General features: G+C 35.6%; 1 protein-coding gene across 6 annotated transcripts in view; it reads right to left on the reverse strand.

Annotated features, from left to right (window-relative positions):
• The window catches only part of LOC145694726 (uncharacterized), a 127,618-nt gene that overhangs the window by 99,484 nt on the left and 7,305 nt on the right, over positions 1-20,829 (reverse strand). For all 6 annotated transcript variants that reach the window (XM_081771283.1, XM_081771282.1, XM_081771279.1 and 3 more), the window contains exons 2-3: positions 19,686-19,854; positions 1-160 (exon numbers count right to left, since the gene is read on the reverse strand). The exon at positions 1-160 is cut by the window's left edge and continues 443 nt beyond it. In XM_081771283.1, the coding sequence (XP_081627409.1) occupies positions 1-160; positions 19,686-19,748 (223 nt within the window). In that variant the 5' untranslated portion in view covers positions 19,749-19,854. The remainder of the gene's footprint in view (positions 161-19,685; positions 19,855-20,829) is intronic.

A 20,829-nucleotide genomic window follows, 5' to 3' on the forward strand; every position in this document is an offset into this window, starting at 1 on the left:
CTTCTATATACTCTGAGTCCGAACCCTCTCCACAACATAATTGCTCCTCTTGTAGCCTTTTCTCTGCAATAAGCCTTTCCCATTGCTTCTTGTCCTCTATCTTCTTTTTCTCCCGTTGAACTTTCTTTACAGCAGCGCTCAATGCCTCCTCAGGAATATACTAGAAAGAAGTAAAATGAATGTATTACCTGCAGGAACATGACTAATAATAAGCTGACAGATCTCATATAAAATTACTGATACTCAGGATTATAGCATTGAAATAAAATAAACTTGACACAGTAACTAGTGCCTCACTCCAAGGAGCCCCGGCGTGTATATTGTTTACATTTTCACAAAGTGTTAGTTAGTCCATGAGAATACAGAGGCGGTAACACGAAGACAGAAGGTTCCCAAACTTTCTTTCACGTAGTAGTGAAGGTGTATCGATATTCTGTGGAAGAGCGGCTGTTCACTGTGAAAAACTGTTGGCTTGTTGGTTACATTAAAAATTATCAGAGGAGTTGAATAATTTGGTGGGCAAAGGTAACATCGTTATCTAAATGTGGCTCATCTAAAACAAGCCACGCACACTGGGTGAGTTACGGGAGAAGATCTGGCGTGACATCCAAGCGATGACACCAGAGCTTTTGACATCCAATGTCGGAAAAATGCAACTTTGTGTTTGGACGCTCAGGAAGGACATTTTCAACACCTCCTGTGATAGTTCATCTCATTTGTTATACAAATGGGTATTACATATAATTATTTTGTTTTATTTGTACTTTTTTTTTTAAACCACCATTTTCCGGGGCTATTTTTAAATAAGGTGTATTAACTCCATCGTACTAAGTTCTTCATTCAAGTACGATTGTTTGTCCGAATTAAGCACATTTTTAAAACTATCGTGAATTATGACACACTAGAGTTAAATGAAACTACCGATTTATGACAGTCGTTTCCGAAATTAAAATTCATACAACCTTGACTCGCCAGCACCAATAAACTACTCTTTCTGGATTTTTCTCCAAAAGAAATGCACTAAAACGTTTCAATAATTTCTTCATCTCTTAACTAGTACTATCTCCATAAATTTTCCATTTGCTTATACAGGGGTTGGACAAAAAAAATCTAGAACGTTTGCAAAAGTGTGAAAATCAATACCTAGTATGGTGTGGGGCATCCTTTGGGTTCAAAACAGCTTGAATCCGACGTGGAATGGACGTATACAGCTCCTGAATCGTGGTGTGTGGAATTTTGTACCATTGTTCCTCCAAAACATGCTCCAGTTCCTTAAGGGATGCTGGTTTAGGGTACCCATATGAAAATGTGACAAATTCCAGGCAATGTTCTGTGCATGTACAGGTTCATGTGACTTTAACAGGTACTATACAGGCGCCTGTAGCTGTAAAAAGCATGTTAGTTTCCCACTGACAGGTGAATCTACCTGTGGCTATAAACATGTGATACATGTGTAGATGGTGTTCAATGTCAGAAGTTCTCAAACATGCAATGAAAAGTATCTGTACATATCAAGGAGACATGTAATGTACATACACCAAGGTACATGCATAGTACAGGTTCATGTAATATACCTGGGACATACAAACGCAATAGGTATGTTCAAAAACATGATTCAAATTGGTGGCATGTGCCTGTAATTTATCAGTCACATCCATGGGAAATGCTAGTTTTTCCTCTTATGCCCATGTACTTAACATGTACATGTAAAACACATGCAAAGTACCTGCAGAACGATAGAAAAAATGCAATGTAAATTACATGTTTACATGCGTAAGTTAGGAGTGAAAAACATGGAATGTACAATACCTGTACATATAAATGAAAACAGGTAAGGAACATGCATCCATGGAAAATGAATATCACAGGTGCATGTATTGTACCTGGTAGACGTAGATAAAGCGTACATGTACAGGGAATATAAGACAGGTAAATCACTATGTATCGGAAACTACATGCCACATGCATGGGAAATGCAAAATTTCCCCCGTATGCCCAGGTACTTACCATGTACATGTAAAACACCTGGAAAGTACTTGCAGATGGTTAAAAGGATACGATAATGTGTACACTAACATGCAAAAGTCGGAAATTAAAAACATGCAATATACAGCACCTGTACAAATAAACGTAAACATATAAGAAGCATGCACTTGGTATAAATTATTTTGTGATCTTCGACATCTAAGTTACAGATCCGGATAGGGGAGGGGGAGGTAACTGGCATGGGAGTGGTCAGGCCCTGTGTTGTAAAGTAACCTACCATTCCTGTATTCACCTGATGTAACTGGGGAACTGCAGCCAGGGTGGCGGCATGCTAGAATCGATACTAAAACCTTCTGAATGCCAAGCTAACATTCTACCAATGATAAATACCTCTTCAGTTACATACATGCAAGTTGAAGATTTATGATAGTAACAAGTTAGTTTCGTTTCAAAGTGTGAAACTCATGTAGACTTCCAAAATATGCAAATTCAATATTCACATCGGAAATCTTAGACATACGTTTTTCGATTTCAATAGATGGATAAGGTCAGAGATGAGACTTACTGTTCGAACAATATGTTGATATTAAAAGGTCATGTCCAGCTATCTGTTACCATTTTTGCTCTATAGAGATTTATACCGAAACCAGAAGTAGCAAACTTTTACAATTTCCGGTGTTTATAGATACGTTTGGAGATAGTATATTTTCTTCATATGCTGAATCAATTTCCGAAAACAAATCTGTCGTTGTATTTTTTTTTTTTTTTTTTTTTTTTTGGCAATGTTGAAATCGGAAACTTGATTTCTACACCTTCGGTTGAATACAGGATGAAGAGAAGAAAACAAACCTATTTTGTTGGATGCTGATTCCCGTAAATTTCACCATTGATCTCACCGACCCCGAGAACTATGGATGTGACACCAGGAGCGTCGTTTCAGATTTGGCATGACCCCTTGATATAACTAAAATTTAGCGTTTTTTGCTGATTTACTACTATTCTATTGATAAAATCTATATAAATCTCAATAGCCCCTCCCTGCCCCCCCTAAATGACGCCCCTGTGTGACACTAATACCGGTCATTTTAGACTTTTTACATGTCTTGCTAAATCGCTAATCCCCTGTAACCCCTAGTTCGAATTTAAAAAAGAAAAAAAAAGCTTTCTTGGTTTCGGGCCTGGACCAAGGTACTCGTGACCAAAATTTGGTTACTTTGGTCTATACGTCTGACACCCAGGCAGCACACACACACACACACACATATATATATATAGGGTTATTACAAATGATTCATCAGGTTTTAAAGTCTTATAACTTCAAATATTTAATGTCCTCCTATTTGTACTAATAACCAATCGAAAGAGCACACTATAAAATTTTGTTTGTTATTGCAGGTTCCGTTATGACTCACCAGGTGGCAGGGTGATAAGTTTGCAAAATGGCGAACAATTAACAGAACACATGTTTCTTACATGTTACTATACATGTTTTACATCTGCTACATGCAAGCAGCAGAGGTTTTCCTCACCCGTAACATGCATGTCACCTGTCTGGTTTTCCATGTTCTCCACCTGTTATATGCAAGCAGCAGATGTTTTCCATACCCGCAACATGCATGTCACATGTATGTTTTTACACATATATATATATACATTACATGCAGTTCTTACATCTGACATGCATATTTCGCAAGTACTTTTCACATGTACCAGGTAAAAGCTATTAATCATACACGCATATAACTTGTGTTCAGCATGCATCTTACAGACATTATACATGACACGTACAATGTTCTATACTGGTACAGCGGCTGTACTTGCACGTCTTCTTCGTTGACAGGCACTTTACATACGTTTTTATGGTATATCTATTAGGGTATCTACCGTACAAACACATGTGCAGTAATACCTGTTCATGCCCTGTACATGTTTGCTCAACATGCATGTGTAGGGCGTTCCAACTGGGGTCATTTTTAGGCACCTGCACATGTGCCTGTCCCACAGGTGGATAAAAGGCCTGTGTTACATGCGCCTGTTTTTTTCATAAGGGTAATGAGACCGAACACGCCTTTCTAACTCAGACCACAATGGCTCAATGATGTTCAGATCTGGTGACTGTGGACCCAGGGGAGGTGTGCTAGCTCCTGGTCATGCTCCTCAAACCATGATTTCACCGTTTTTGCAGCGTGACAGGCTGCCAAATCATCTTGGTAGATACCATCAGGGAACAATATTTGAGCCATGGGTAGAACCTGGTCCCCCAGAATGATCTCATACGCCTTAGCATTCATCACTCCATGCAGGGCTATGATGGGACCTGCAGAAAACCACAATATCACTGTAACAGAACCATCCCCATGCTTTACAGTTGGGAGCAGATAGTCTGTATATAGGCCTGCGACGGTGTTCTCCATACGTAAACACGACCGGTTGTTGGAAACAAGGTGAAGATCGATTCATCGGACCACATTACATGTTTCCACTGCTCATGAGTTCACGCCTTGTGGTCTTTGCACCACTGGATACGCCTCTTCGCATTTACTGCTGTGACCAGCGGTTTGGCGATAGCGGCCCTGCCATGAATTTTCATTTTATAAAGTTCCCGTCGCACTGTTTTCGATGAAATCGGGTTCTGTTGGCCGGAATTGAGTTCAGACGTAATTTTCATTTCAGTGGTCTTCTTTTTAGCTGCTACAATCCGTTTTAATGACCTCCTGTCCCTATCTGACAGGGTTGTCTTTCGACCACTGTTGTGCTTTGCAGACGTCGTTTGCCCATGAATTGTGTATGCCCTCGTGACATTGGACACAGTGCCTTTCGATACCCCCACAATGTTCGCCACTGTTGCCACTGAAGCTCCAACCAGACGGGCATCAACGATCATGACTCTTTGGAAGTCTGTTAGGTCGCCCATATTACCGCACCACTTTCACACCATGATACTCACAGGTGAACTGGTTACTGCTGACGGAAGAGGAAGGTCCACATGACACATTGAAAACAAAAAACGATCGGCAACCGCAACACGTGTTGTACAGTGGAGGGCCAAACTTACGTATCCTGTATGAAGTGTTTTTAGATTTTTTTGTCAACTCCCTGTACTTCGAATAAGCTTGTCATTCAAGAAATGGAAGTTAGAGTTAGTATTAATATTAGAATCCTCAAGAAGCACAATAGTGCACGCCCTGAAACTGTCATGTAGCTGAGCGAAAAAAGATCTGCAAGAGCTGTATGAACATCATCTCGCGTGCGATCGATGGAAGTTTGTTGTTACCCTCGATGAGGCGTAGATTTACCTCACACAGACTGTGACAAAGTTCATGCCATTACATACAGACCCGTTGACGCCAACGGCCGAAGCATGTTCTTCAGCCAGTGCGCTGAGAGTTTCAAGGGTTAATTATTGTGCTCGGTTTCTCGTACAGGAGCAAACTGCATCTCAGAAAGGCGGATCGAAACGTCAAAAATCAATGCTGCGTACTACCAGATTCATGTCCTGACTGAAATATATGAGCATAAAATCTCAGCATTGTATGGACAAGAGTGAACTAGGTTGAACTGCACCAAGAAAAGGCATTCAGCCACGGCGAAAACATCGCTGGTATTCTATTGTCGTATGGAACAGGAAATTGGAATTTTGGCAATTCCTTTCTCTGACATCCCTATCAAGAGTCCAGATGCCAGCCCAATGGACTATTGTGCTTCAAGACTCCCCAAGCGGCACCTGTCCCATCGTCGATTCCGCACCTTCTCCGGCCTGCGGAAAGCCTGTATAAAGGAGTGGGATGCAATAACCATGGTCCAGCTGCGACGCTGTCTCTTGCAGAGGAAAATCCGATGCTGAGTCAGTAGAAGTAACCTGCACATTGAACACAACCGGTGATGGAAACATGGCATTTCCTAGGTAAGTGGTACATTCAATTTTTGCTCAATATAAATGAATCAATCTCCGTATTGGAAGATGAAACAGACTGTCTACATACTGTGTAATGCGTGTTGCCTATGTTGACTTGTCCAAAACTTTAGGCCGATTGCGGCACCGGAAGACATCGCCCGAAAAATGTGAAAAAAATTCAGTGAACTACTGTTATGGGTGGGCAACTTTTCCCGTGCGAGCCATTATAGATTTCGAAAAAGAGGTTTTTTGATCCACCCTAATATATATATTTGCACACTTCGTTGGTCACACACTGTTTAACTGATCATTTAATAGTTCTCTCATGTTTATGTTGTGCTACTCTAGTACATATATGAACATTATATGAAAACACTGAGTTTTATGCATTAAGGGACCTTATAATCCAGAAATTAAATTTAATACATATATTTTATTATCACACTAATGTGCACAGTTTATCGCTACGCGGTACGAAAATTGTTTATACCACAATATTTATGACACTTCAGTCTTTTGTTACACCGCCACGGGCAGCTCTCAATGCTGCAAACCAACGGGATATGATGTTCGCAAGTGTTTTACTTAATGTAATATCCAATTCGAAGTGCCAGATTCGAACCAGTTTCTTATTGACTTATCTCCTAAGCTGATATATCTTTCCATGTACTTTTTGTGACATAATATGCCACAGATTATATATAGGATTCATATCCGGAGAATTTGGTGGCCACCATAACCTTTGGAAATTCATACTTCGAATCCAGTCCGCTACACTCCGTGCTCTGTAACACGGCGCATTGTAGTCTTGTAAAATAAACCAACTCAAATTAGGACTTGAGAAATAGTCAACGGATGGTCGTAGTAACTTTCGGTTCAAAATGTCAATGAAATATGCCGCATTAACTTGTTTATTCCAGATTTTAATTCATCCCATTGCATTTGAAGTAATGCATCCCCACAACATGACACTTTCATCAAATCTCCTTCTTTTAGAAACAGACTTTGGCTTCACAGTCTAACGAAATCTAACGGCGATTTTCTGAAACTCTAGGCCACGCCCATTCAAACAACACTCACTTCCTTGCCGGTACGTCCCACGTTCCGTAATTATTACCGTCCAAAATCAGGTCATTCTTTTTGAAACACAGTGTATATAAATTTCTTGATAGTCTTGTGTGAACTCCTACGTTCACTCCGTGAACTTCTTCACTGGCTTTATCGGATATCTTAATATTATCTTTTAGAAAGACATTTCAATTTTCCACTTTTTTGTTTATAACAAAAGAAAATATATAACTATAAAGATAAATTGATATAAGTTGAATATTAGGATTTTCTAACGAAGATGGGTAAAGAAGTTACTGGAATGATTGTAATGACCTAATAGCCTGATGTTAAATTTAAAAACAGCAAAATGATAACACATTTCGTCAGTTTAGAAACGCATTTTAATTATGTAAATGTGCATCTGACATGTAAATATGTACACAGTATAATACAAACAAATGCTTTTCACGAAAACACTGTGCAACTACAATCGTAATCATATTATGTTGCAAAACTTTGTCTTACACTTATTAACGAGAGAGAAAAAATAACAAAATCCACTTCAAAACACAAAGTCCAGTTTCCACATACTCTCTCATTGGAAAGAAGATTATACGAAATTGACAAATCCATAACTAAGTTCTGTCCTTTAAGTTGTAGTGCTTAGCTGTAAGATAAGGCAGTGCTACCGAGAGAATATCAAGAATATACCCTGTCAATGAGGACGTTAGGTAGAGAACAGTAAGTGCATTACTGACAATAACTAAACAAATGGCACAATTCTTTGATTTGCACAAGGAACATAAAACAAAACAGAACTTCAGTTTTATTGTTTGGTATTTGTAAAACAAATACTTATACTTAAGTAACCTACATTCATAAAGAACATTACAAAATACCATTGCTGGGAAGCTGTTAGTTTATAAGATTTAAGAAAAATACAAAACAGAGCACACCAGCTCAAGAGGCAAGTAGATTTTGTTTTCGAAAATATAAATTTATAATGTGAAATATTTACTCTTTAACTGTAAATTAGCTAGTTATTTATAGCGATGGTGAGATTTTCCATCTATCAGTCCCTTGAACATTACACTATCTAGTCTAGTAGCAGTATATTAGTAATAACTGGAAGACGCTTACAGAAAACTGAGTATACTTACCCAACAATTGAACATTTTCCAATTCTTTAAATGAAACGTTTTTAACGCACACCTTTAACTAAGTTAAAAAAAAAAAAAAACTGCAGATTTCCACTATTTCACTACAACTTATCTACACAGTATTACCTGAGTTTTAGTACACAATGCATTTAAGTATCATTGATGAAAATAATGAAATACAACGTGAATTAAAACAGTATACTGACAACTGAAGTTCAATCTTGTACAACTAGTGTAAGTGAATTTACTCGTACCGTACATCTAATTTTGAACCCGTAATATTTACTACAGATTAAAAAAAAAACGTACTTATTAAGCATGTACAATTTGTCCTGTGAAAATTTTCAATAATTCTTTTGCTCCCTTCATCGGTCACGACATACAGAGAAAACTAATGCCGAAAACTCACATACCTCACAGTCAAATTTTATATCCTGAGAGTTCTTATAACTCACGGACTCATATTTTTGTTCGCTTTTTCAGTTACAAAAATTAATACAATTTCATGTGTTGCGGCTACTGACAAATTCGTTACATGAATATATATATATATATATATATATATATATATATATATATATATATATATATATATATATATATATATATATATATTTTTTTTAATAGATCATGTTCATTCTATGGATTTAATTCTATTAGGTATGAGAGTTTTCGGCGTTAGTTTTTCTCCGCACATCGTGACCGATGAACCGACTAGAAAAGTATCACAGAATAAGTTTACATATTATAGACTTCTAATTAACTATTGACATTTCCTTTTAAAATACTGTAGTGCATTGCAAGAGCCAAGTATAATAAACAGACTTTGAGAAAAAAATTATTATTAATTACACGCATCTTGCTCATCGGCACCAAGACCAAATCGTGCATGCTCTTCTGCTACTGTAACTCCATTAATGTTGGCCAAACTCCCCAGAACCACCTGAGCCGCATCTTTGATATCATTGTACTGATGCAACAAGTCCATACATCTCTTCAATTCATCTTTGTTACTAGTGTCCTTCTCTAATAGTTCCAACTCTTTATCTAATGATTTTTCTTCTTGCTCCAGCTTTATAATTTCTGTAATTAGATCTTTCTTTCTGGTTGAAATAGTAGTATCGTCAATTTCTATACTTTTAGATGTATGCTCATCACTATTTGAACACTGCTTTTCATAGGTATTTTCTGCACTTGAATCCATCTTTTCGAGTGAATTACACCAGTAGCACTAAGTTTTATTTATTTTTTCAACAACGAAGAAGAATTACTACCATAGAACACTGGAAAGCAAATCAATACTGCGAATTAAACAGCTACACTAACACCTCAAAATTCAACAAAACGGAAACAACAGTTAATTAAATATACCATGTAAAAATACATGAAGGTAACACTTGACTTCTCTATTGTTTTCTTCGCCACTGAAGCTATACCGATACACATAACTAATTTTATGTGGGTTATGAACCACATGTATTCCCATTAGGTACCGAACACCGTACGGGATATCATCTTCCGTAACAAAGCTGAGTACAGTCTCCGCTTACGACGGACAGACAGACGGAAGCAACGAACGAACGAACTTATTCACTCAAAGAGTCTACGTTGGAATTCATAAACTAAGATTATTTTTTTTTCTTCTCTAATTGGGATGCACTTTGTCAAATAATATATGACCAACATTAATTAAGCCCAGAAAAATATAAAAAATCTAATGCTGTGTGTGTGTGATATAAAAGCTATATAATACTAGCAACAAAACATAGTGCCGTTCTTCTTCATGACCAGCCGGCCATTGTTATCTAAACAGAAAATGTATGAATCTACTTTATGACGGACTGAGAGTGATACTTGTGCTACGCTTTCAGTCGGGTTTCACGTACATCTGTCTCATAGTAAAAATGTCAACGTTTCTAGCAATATTGAAAAGGTGAGCAAGTAAAACAGGATATGTAACACACCTTTAATATATATACCCAGTATATATCAGGGTTGGCAAAAACCATGGTTTTTATTTTTTAAAAAAAGTTTTTTTGGTTTAAACTTTTTTTTTGTTTAAACCAGGTTTTTTGGTTTAAATAATTTGCTCTATGTATTCATATCATATATGGACATAAATAAGTTTGTTTCGCCTTGGTGTTATTATGCAACAACTGGGTTATGCTGGAAGGGGTCACATAAGCTTAAAGCGGAATCCAAACCGCTTCTCAACTTACATCCGAGAGGAATTGTCCTCCATTTGAACTCGGAACCAGGACTAATTGGCCATAAATGCGATACGTCCGCCGACTCACTCACGAAGGACTCCTGATAAAAATACGTTGTACTGATCTTTACATACTTATTAATAGAATTGTCAAGAGTAATTTCAGAAGGACAAAAAAGATAAACAGTTGCACAAGTGAAACCATTATACAGAATTACATATGGACAATTTCACAGTACTACAGAGTACAGAAGAACTAATTTAGTCCAAGTTAGTTAACAACGACTTAATTTGCATATCAGTAAGAAAAGTGAATAAAGATACGAATTATTTGAGTCCAGTTTGGCTCAGACTCATTTATACATAAATAGATATCAAAGATACTTCTCATTTCACTAAATACCTCTCGTAGGGTTTTATGACGCTCCCCCCCCCCTCCCCACACACACACAAAAAGTACGGCAATTTCGATGTATTTTACCAGTAGTAAACATTATTGAAACGAAACAATATTTAGAATTTTTCTTTGATTGCAATTACATAACAATAATAACAAACTGTTTTAAAAATCACAAAACAAACATTCATAAATTAAAAAAAAAAAAAAAAAAAGTTGCTTTTGTAATATAATCTTTTTGAGTAATGAATGGGGAATTTAGGTCTGAATATAATACGAATAATATAAGGGAATGAAACGTAATAACCCACAAATGTGTATTCATCAAGATTTTACAAACACTTACACTTTTACGAACATTTTTCGCATTTTGGTTTAAACCAGTTTTTTGAAGAAAGAAAAAAAAAAAAAAAGCTGGCTTAAACCAGCCAACCCTGGTATATATGAATAGTAATTTCAATTGAAGTGCATAGAACACATTATAAAACTTATCTTAGTATATACTAGAGTAGTGCTAGCCAATCTTCCGTGGTCCGTGAGAGACTGAAATGGGACATTTTATTTTCATTAAACTTCATCTTATTAAGTTGCTCATGCTTGGAATATCTGTAATGTTCAATAAGCATTTTAGGTAACTTTTTTGATTTGTTTGGTATTCCTCTCAATGATACTACCAATCTCTTACAGAGGACTTCTCCCTCAAAACAGATTTGAAGTCCCCTTCTCAATCATCACCTGAACACTCTTAACTTGAGCCTTCAAGGTACACCTGTCACTGTGTTGTGTATGCAAGACAAAATAGGGGCAACAATCAAGAAGTTAAATTTTTAGTGCAATAGTTTGGAGAAAGGAAAATACAATTCCTCTCACACACTACGTGATTCATTGATTCCTATGGTGTTGCTGAAAGTATGGTTGAGGATATGAGTTAATTGGCATCTCAGATAAGTCAATATTTTTCGATTGTCCTGAAAGGAATCATTGGGTGAAAAATTCCTTTCTAGATTCAGAGTATGAATTTCCTTTCTCCAAGAAAAACAATTTATGGAGCTATCTTATGATTAGACGTTCAAAATACTATTTCCTTCGTTTCGTTACTGGACTTTTGTTTTCAGGCATCTATTCAAATTTGCAACTACATACTGTAAATGTGTAAAACATTTTCTCATCTCGTACATTTGAAAAGCAAATACAGGAACACACTTAACGTGCAATCAGATCTACGTCTGAATTACTACAGACATACCGTCTCAGATACAACATGAGCTATCGCATTACGTGTGTTGAAGTTATAGGTTTAACAGGTATAAATGATAGTATTTTTTCGAATATCTCTATTTATAACAGTGTTATTATTATAGTGTCATAAATGTCATAATTACTGTTGTAAAAGTTTTATTTATCAGTTCATTTTTATGATAGATAAAAAATATTCGATATATACTTAAAATCATTTTTGATTTCATGGGGGGCTGCGACATCAGAATGATTGACAAAAGCCGTACTAGAGTGTTCCAAAGAATCAAAATATGTCAATTCTCCTTTGCCAATATTTCGAAAACATAGGTTTTCATCATCTGGGTCACTAAAGATACGTTCCTGAAAGAGGAAATGTTTTATAACAGTTATATAATCATTTTATTTATTTATTTATTATTATTATTATTATTATTTGTACAGAAATTTCAACGGTTGAATTCGAATTTTCAACAGATGTACAAGTTTTAAGGCTCCTACATAGTGAGAAAATGATGTTTGGATGTCTGTCTGCCTGTTTGTCTTGATGTAAGTACTGAATAGGTGGTTGCTTATGAAGGATTGTCTTCTAACGCGATTCTTGTATTGAATAATCCGATAGAGAACATGTCATCCGTCTTCCATCAGTTCCTTAAGATTTGTGATTGTCTCCTCTCCATTTCATTATGTCTTACAAATATAAACGTATGGTAACACAGACTTTACCATTGTATTTCTCTTAAAATTCTAGCCGTTTGATATATTACAAGACCCCCTTCCTATTTAAAACAATCGAGTCAGATACAAGATGTTAGATTTCAAGATGGCGGCCATGACAAGCCTACCCTCTAAAAGATGTCTACTTCCTCCCAGTGTCATATTAATGTGTTTTAGTTTTCCATTCCTTTACCCGTCTTATAGGGTGTTCCATAAAGAATGCCATTTTTGAGTGCATAATAACATATAAATTTATTGACAAAATTAAGTAATTTACAATTTAGATATTTATAAATTTCTACAGTGTACTTGTGATTGTATATGAAATATGATATCACTCACGATTCTACAGGCACACTCTCGTTCTTTCGATGAAATTTTCCATAACTTTTCAGTATACTTGCACCTATAGTTCTGAAATTACATGCTGAATCCTGGAAATGAAATCTTCAAGTTTAACGTCCCACGATTATGCCGGTTAGGCTAAAGGAGACGGTGATAATGAGAAATGAGTGAAATGGTGGAATGAAGAAAGTGGAAGGAAACGGGAGAACCCCGAGAAAACCCACGAGCACGGTGTTTGTCCACCGCAAAGTCCACACGGCGCAAGCTGGGATCGAACCAGGGACCCCAAGCACCGGAGGTGAACGCTCTACCACTGCTGAATCTTGGTCTTGAGTTCTGAAGTGATTGTGGTTTGTTGGCGTACACACGAGATTTCAAATACCCCCCTCCCCCAGAAAAAAACATGGTGTCAAATCATATGACAACTAGCTGTTCCGTCGTGAAGCGCTCCACTCCTATCTGTACAGAAAACATGACAATCACGCGCTATTCGGTGCTCCGTAACTACTAACCACAAAGACAACAGACGAAAATCGTGTAACGTTCAGTGCTGCCAAACTTATTACAACACGAGATGGTGGGCATTTCAAAAATTGCGTTCTTTATGGAACACCCTTTACAAATACATTGAAATTTTCAGACTTGAAACACACTGTTCTTGCTTTTCTGATTAATCAGGCTTTTGGCGTCTTTATGGACGGAACCACTTTAAATTTTGCTTACGCTCGTTTCTTGATATTCCCCACTTCCCTGTGAAATTTGATCAACAAAGTCGATTTCAACCTCGCAAGGTGTATATGACAGCGTTAGACCGTTCACCTCTGTTGTAAGATCCAACACATTTAGTATAGAAAGCGCGCCCAGTCGATAGCCAGTCGGGAGACTTTGAATTTAGCACAAAGAAGTCGTCATAAAGTTTGTGGTCTTTTTGGAAGAAGAAAAAGCTAAACGTTGCCATACGTAGTACCTTCCTTTCCCTCGCCCCCTTTTCTCTCTCCCTCTCTTTCCCTCCAGTGTGTGTGTTTAAGCTTTCAACTCGAGAGCGTATCTATCTCAAACTGTTTTCCTTTTAACAGAAAGAAGGAAAGAAAAAGGATCATTGACAAAAATTTGGCAACAGTTTGGGTTCAGTTTATTGCCCGTCAGTCAGTTTTCAAGGGAGAGGAAAACCAAACAGGACAGTATGAAAAGAAACCGCACACGAGGGCGGCTTCCCTTTGTGAGCAAGTGGCTACCTATAGAGTGAGGCTACTATACAAGAAGGGTCTTTACACCACTACAATAATAACTTCTCTTCTTTCACTAGCACTCCTTAAACTACAATCCAGCTCATCCATTTTCCCCAGGTAAAAGTGGAACACACATTATGCACTTCAATTGTTACTACGAGGAAGTCAGTAATAACACCTTACTATAGAACGCGACAAAACATAACCAATTTTTTTGTCCGTACCATAAATCCTTTATTGTAACTAGATTCCGGCGTTGCCGCACCAACTCAGGTAGAACTGTATAAAGCTCTCAGTATGGCTAACCCCATTACGGTTATCATAGTAACCCGAGCCCGTGCAGATCTCTAAACACATAACCCCACTGAAATGAGTGCCATAAGTCCAGGCCTTCTAAAGGCTGTTGCGCCAGGAATTTAGTTATCATTATTATTATTGCTAATAATAATATGTAATATTAGTAATAGGCTTAATAAAGACTCTGCCTGTTTATCTGCTCTGCTTGTAAGAAGGCCTATATTATTTCTAACTTTAAGATATAGTTATACAGGTCAATATATAATTGGTCAGTTTCTTTCTAATGTGATTCGTCACGTGTATAAAAACTGGACAAACTACAAATTAGGATACTACACACAGGAAATTAATAATGATAGCTTTATTCCTCAGATATTAACCTGCATACATTAATACGTATGAGGATTTAGGTACTAAATAGAATGCTTTTTAATCATTTCTTTTTTTTAAAGAAAAAAGTTTTAAATTGTCATTATAGACAGATGGTCTGTCGAATAATAATAATAATAATAATAATAATAATAATAATAATAATGTTAAATAATAATAATAAAACGAGGACATGTTTTGAACTTTTGAAGTGTTAAGTTCCAATTGTTTATTTTATCTATTTATGTGAGAATTTTCAAAATAACGTTCAATCAGGTCTGATATAGTGCTTTATGTGAGATTGATTCTAAGTTGCATGAAGGGCATAAACAAATAATAATAATAATAATATTTATAAAGGACTAACATTAGTGCATCACGCTAACTCCTAATAGTAAATCACGTTCATGCTCATTGCAATAATATAATGCAATAATTTAGATTTGAGCATTTATATTTATGCATCCGCAAGTTCGTTAGTCGGCTAAAAAAAATTAGAGCTCTTAAGTATTGACTTTAACCTATAATTAGTGCTTGAACTTTTAGGGTAAACTGTATCCGCCCGATACCCATTGCGTTTGGTTTACTCGATCCTTAGACCTGATAAACCCGTTTGACCCATGTTTGGCCTGTTTGGACCGTTTGACCCGATAGACTCGTTATGAGTTCGTAGCTACATGATAATTAGAACAATTTGTGTTATGATAATAAAGTGAAACAACACATCACTTACAATAATGACAGACTAAGCTTGTTTTCATAAAAACGGGATTATCAGGTCATTCCTATTCATACGGTTCAATCGGGCAAACCCGATTCATACGGGTAAAAATTTAATATCGGTCCAACGTGCGGTCCAGGATCTATTCTATTTTCCGAGCATTACCGAAAATGCACAGTAGCCCGAAACGACTCGGACGTAAAAACTATCATATTACTATTATTATTATATTAATAGGAGAGAAAATTACTTGTTGAATGACCTGTAGATCCCTACGTATTTTATCCCTATTTTAAATGGTTATTCTGGTTTGCAACACTCAGAAAGAATAGTTCGAGGCTTCATTGTTTACCCTGGCGACAGGGAGAGCGGCTAAGCTTTTGTAATACCAGCAACATCCAACTGGTTGACAAACCGCACGTGGGCGCTAAAAACCATATGACAGTTTTACTGCTGATAAGAAAACTTGGTTTAGCTTTGAAAACCACTATATCTTGCTGTTGCGTACATTCACACGCAACAATTCTAATGTTTCATTAGGCATATCTGATTGTAGTATATTAAATATTTTCTACTTTGTTGCTGACACTTAGAAGAACTTTAATAGCTATATCACACAGGTTACTTGAGTTCTATATTGAAATCTCGCTTGACAATACATATGGACATTTTTAAAATGATAGTAAACGGAATGGGAACAATAATTTCAGAAACAGTGAATGACGCTGCTCTTAAGTGTCACTTATCTCGTCTGGTTCTGCAACTGAAGAAAGTGAGCCACCCACTCCACGATATATAAATAAAATGTCATGTTAGCTACGAGTCTCCGCGTTATTGTCAGGAATTGAACATATTTTTTGTTGGTAAGACTAGAAAGAGCTTCTTTAGCTATAAAATAAAAGAAATAGATTTCAAGCAATCATTCTCCATGGACTAAAATAATAGTGGGACATAAAACTTTTAAGGCACGTATTTAAAACTTATCATTCTGAATATATCAAGGACTACAACGAACACATTTAAACTTTTCTTAATCCTAAGTAAATTTATCAATGAAGCTAAAACCATAACAAAACTATAGCAAATGAGACTTCAAATCGATGTTCATCAATTATCAATCCATCAGCTTTACAAGATATAGGAGCTATAAGAAAAAGAGTACAAAGAAAACGCTATAATCCATTAAAACACTATAATTCGTTTTCTACTGTTTTGAATGCAGTGGTGAGTCTGAGTCCTAAGATCTTTAGGGCACAGATTTTAAATTTGTAGGTGAGACGATACAAAGATTCTTAAAGACACAGTTTTCGTTCTTCTTCGCCCACGCATATTTATAACTGAAGAGTGAAAGAAGTGAGACTTGAAGCGTTACAGAATACAGATTAAGTATAAGAGATATAGAGCTGAAAGTAGAATTTCGCTCAAACTGCTACTGGAAGTGCGTACATTTTTGTATACAGGAAAGGTGATGGATTAAACAGAGGTGTAGTTTCATCTGGCAATGTAGTAATTCAATAAGCCGACAAAGAAGCAGAGGTAGTGATGGAAGAAAAATGGTATAAAGGAAAATTAGATTTGTGTGAGGAGACATATGACGAGATAGAGAAGAGAACGACGAAAGAAGAAGTGAAAGAGAAGATAATAGAAAATGAAAATAATAGATTTCAAGAAATCACTAAATAAAAAAGGCAGAATTCCAGATATGAAAGGATTCCCAAAAATACAAAATAATAATGATAATAAATAAATCTGAAGAATAAATCAAGTGAAGATATTACCGGTTATGGATTAGAAAGAATATTTTTCAACCTTTAAAGGAAGAGAAAAGAAGGTAACGCAAGTCAAGAATATTATAGAGAAAATAGGAATAAGAAATGAGAAAACGTTGATGTTTAGTATAGATACAAAAACTATTTCGCTGTTTAAGGGATTATATTCTGAAAGTAATGGAAGAAGAAATGAAGGATAATATAATAAGGAAGTAGAAAAAAGAGGAAGTGAAGGATCGAAATTAATCTCAACATTATCAGAAACTGTGAACAAATGAAAACAAAAGGCGAAGAAAACGGGAAACGTTAGTTAGGTGGACTATTGTTTAGGAATTTGCAAAGAATAAAGAAGCAGTTTGAACGGTTTCTAAGAAGGATAGAGGATAAAGAAAATGGAATAAGATTAGAGCTGGAATTACAAGAAAAGGATGAAATCAACTTTTTGGATATGACAGTAAGAAAGGAAGAAGAGTGATTTACAATAAGTGGTACAGGAAAGAGTGCTCAGAATACAGAAGGCCAGGTTACATATGTTGGACAAAATACATTAAATATCTGAGACTTGACTTTACACAAACAAGTATTGGCTACAAATAACTGGAACTTAATATCTCAGATAACAGAATTAATCCGAATAAATGGAATACAATTCTTAAATTGAAAGAAAGCGGAGTTTGATCAACTCCTCTTTTAATGTTGTAAATATTAGTTCAATAATATAATGTAAATTTTTATAGATCATCTTCTAAGCAGATTTAAAAACAAAATTATAATATTAAAGTTTACACAATATAATCTACCGTATATAGCGTAAGTGTGAACACCATATAAGCGAGATCGTTCATAATATAAAAGGGAGTAACAACGAGCATATTCTTCGTTGCCAAGAGAAGTACTTTTCCTTCTGGATAATGTTTCTTCTCACCCGAATGAATAACTTCAAGATGGGAAAATAAAGGCCATGCTTTTACCTCCAAATGTCACGGCAGTCATCCAGCCCATGGCTCAAGAAGTCTTGGAGACTCTAAAAAGAAATTTTTGCAAGAATCTTTTCTTAACTTTGATTCTATTGAACGAGAAGATACAATCGAGATTTGCAAAGTTGCCTGAACTACGTAATAGGCCTATTCCGTAGTTCTATCGTGGGAAAGTTCAACAATAACTGCAAAATCTTGGTAAGTTTTGTTAAGTGAAAATGAGGGGCAGGAAAAGAATATCCATAAAGTGTTGAATTTGGGTTAATCAGGAAAACATACTAACCAAAAAATAAATAATTAATTAATTAAAAATAAAAAAAAATACAAAATGCCTGGATGTGATGATACAACAGTGAATGACTTGAATGAAAGATTTTCTCAAGATGAGGAACATAAAATGATCGTTAAAATGGCGTTGAACAAGAAAGATACAGAAGATAATGAAGATGAAGTAGTGATGGAAGAAAGCCGTGACAGAATTTCTCATACCGAAGGACACAAAATCTGAATATAGCGTTGAAATACGTGGAGCAGCTGGAAGAAACTTCACTAATGAAGATTAAATTTACCTGAGAAAAACCATCAAACACCTGACAAACCAAAGCCAATTATCAACTTTTTCATCAGATTTGATTGTTCTTGGTACGTACAGTATAAATTAGTAGTTTGTTCAAGTTACTAGTATGTAATTTTTGAAATACGAATGTATTTTATCGTTTTAAATATCGTATTTGTTACTTTCCCCTTCATCTTATCATCCGACTAGCCCACGACCCGTTTAAGTCGAATAATTGTGACTCGACTGTATAAATTTCTGCTGGAGACTTTATACATAATTCTGTTAACTAACCTTATGTGTGTGTATGTTGTCTTATTTTACCTGGTATTTCGCTTTCGTTTCCTTCTGAAAGCTTTTCCAGCGATGAATTTTCTATTGCTTTTATATTGCAGTTTTATTTTAATTCATGCCTGTAACAATTAAACTAGTAGTCTTAAAACTTGTGAATATTGAGATAATTAATGAGAAAAACTTGTGTAAAATAAAATTCAAGAGTATTACTACCAACAACTACATGAAATAATGCTAATTTTGAATTCTGAATAATTCTTGAGAATTATTTTACAAGCCTTTCTCCTCAATTACTTTAATACTCACAAATTGTAGATGTATGAAATGGATTCTCCCCTTCCGGTTCGTCCCTAGAAAAAGGAAACGAAATGAAATATCGAGTAAAATAAAAATAACAAACAAAACACATAAGTTGGTTTTTATTATTTCATTACACTGTTTCAATGGTACTACGTATATACTTTGTTTCTTCGCTTACTTTAAAACTGTAATATGCATTTCTCGTTGTCATTGACTGATGATCATTTGACGAGATGGCCATACACTCTTACTCTTTCACAATAGTATTATTCAGAGTTGATGCCTGCTACAAAAGTTATAAGGCGAATTTTGCTGGTTTTAGAAATCCAAAGTTGATTGTTAGATACCTGTAACATATAAAAATATAAAAATTAACATAATATCTAGATAATGTAAAAATAAATAAACAATAATAAACAGATTAGAAAATATAAAGTTAATAAAAATCTATTATATTTACCTAAGAACGAGATAATTAGAACGCACTAAGCACATTAAAAATACATATTAGACCTATCGTAAGTGCTTGATTGTGGACAAATTATTCACAATAATATTTCGAAGTTGAAAATTGTGCTTACAAAAAACATTGTTATTAATACTGTAACAGATATGCTAGCATTTTAAATAAGTTCATTGATTTAATATACTTATATACGATGATAACAATCTTCATAAGCTAAGTAACATCTTAACATATTCACCCATAAGAAATTTCGAGAATATTTTTTTTTTTTTTTTTTTTTAAATAGAAAAAATCATATGATCCCAGGTGGGGTCCTTGTTCGATCTTATCTCGCTCCAAGTGGGCTTATGGTGGAAAAAATGTGCGTTCTCCCGTTTCCTCTCACTTTCTTGATTCTCCCATTTAATTCATTATCATCATTACCGTTCACCATTCTCCTTAGCCTCAGAGGATAAACATGAAATGTTATACAAAAATAAATTAATAAAACAAAACATGTGCAGGATTTTGATTACTACCATTTTCACATACTTGGTAACAGAAGTTGCACTTTTTGCTCATATTTCTTCAAGGATATGAAGCATTCCTGAGCCCCAAAATACGTGACATCTGCTGGACATAAAACAAAACATGAAATTAGGTGAATACTATTTACCATATTTGCAACAACTGTGGTTTCGTACAATGCCAAAGGACCGCATCTAGCACAAATATTCTCACATTGTCGTCTGCCATTGAAAACACTCGAAGAGTTACAGATACAGCAAAGTGTATATCTGCACGTCCCCTCTTCCTACCGCAATATTACGCTAAAGGTTTTTGTATTTGTCAGTTAACGTTCCATGAGTTTATGAAC

The sequence above is a fragment of the Thermobia domestica genome, chromosome 9 (assembly GCF_964235325.1).
Source record: "Thermobia domestica chromosome 9, izTheDome1.hap1.1, whole genome shotgun sequence".
Lineage (NCBI taxonomy): Eukaryota > Metazoa > Arthropoda > Insecta > Zygentoma > Lepismatidae > Thermobia > Thermobia domestica.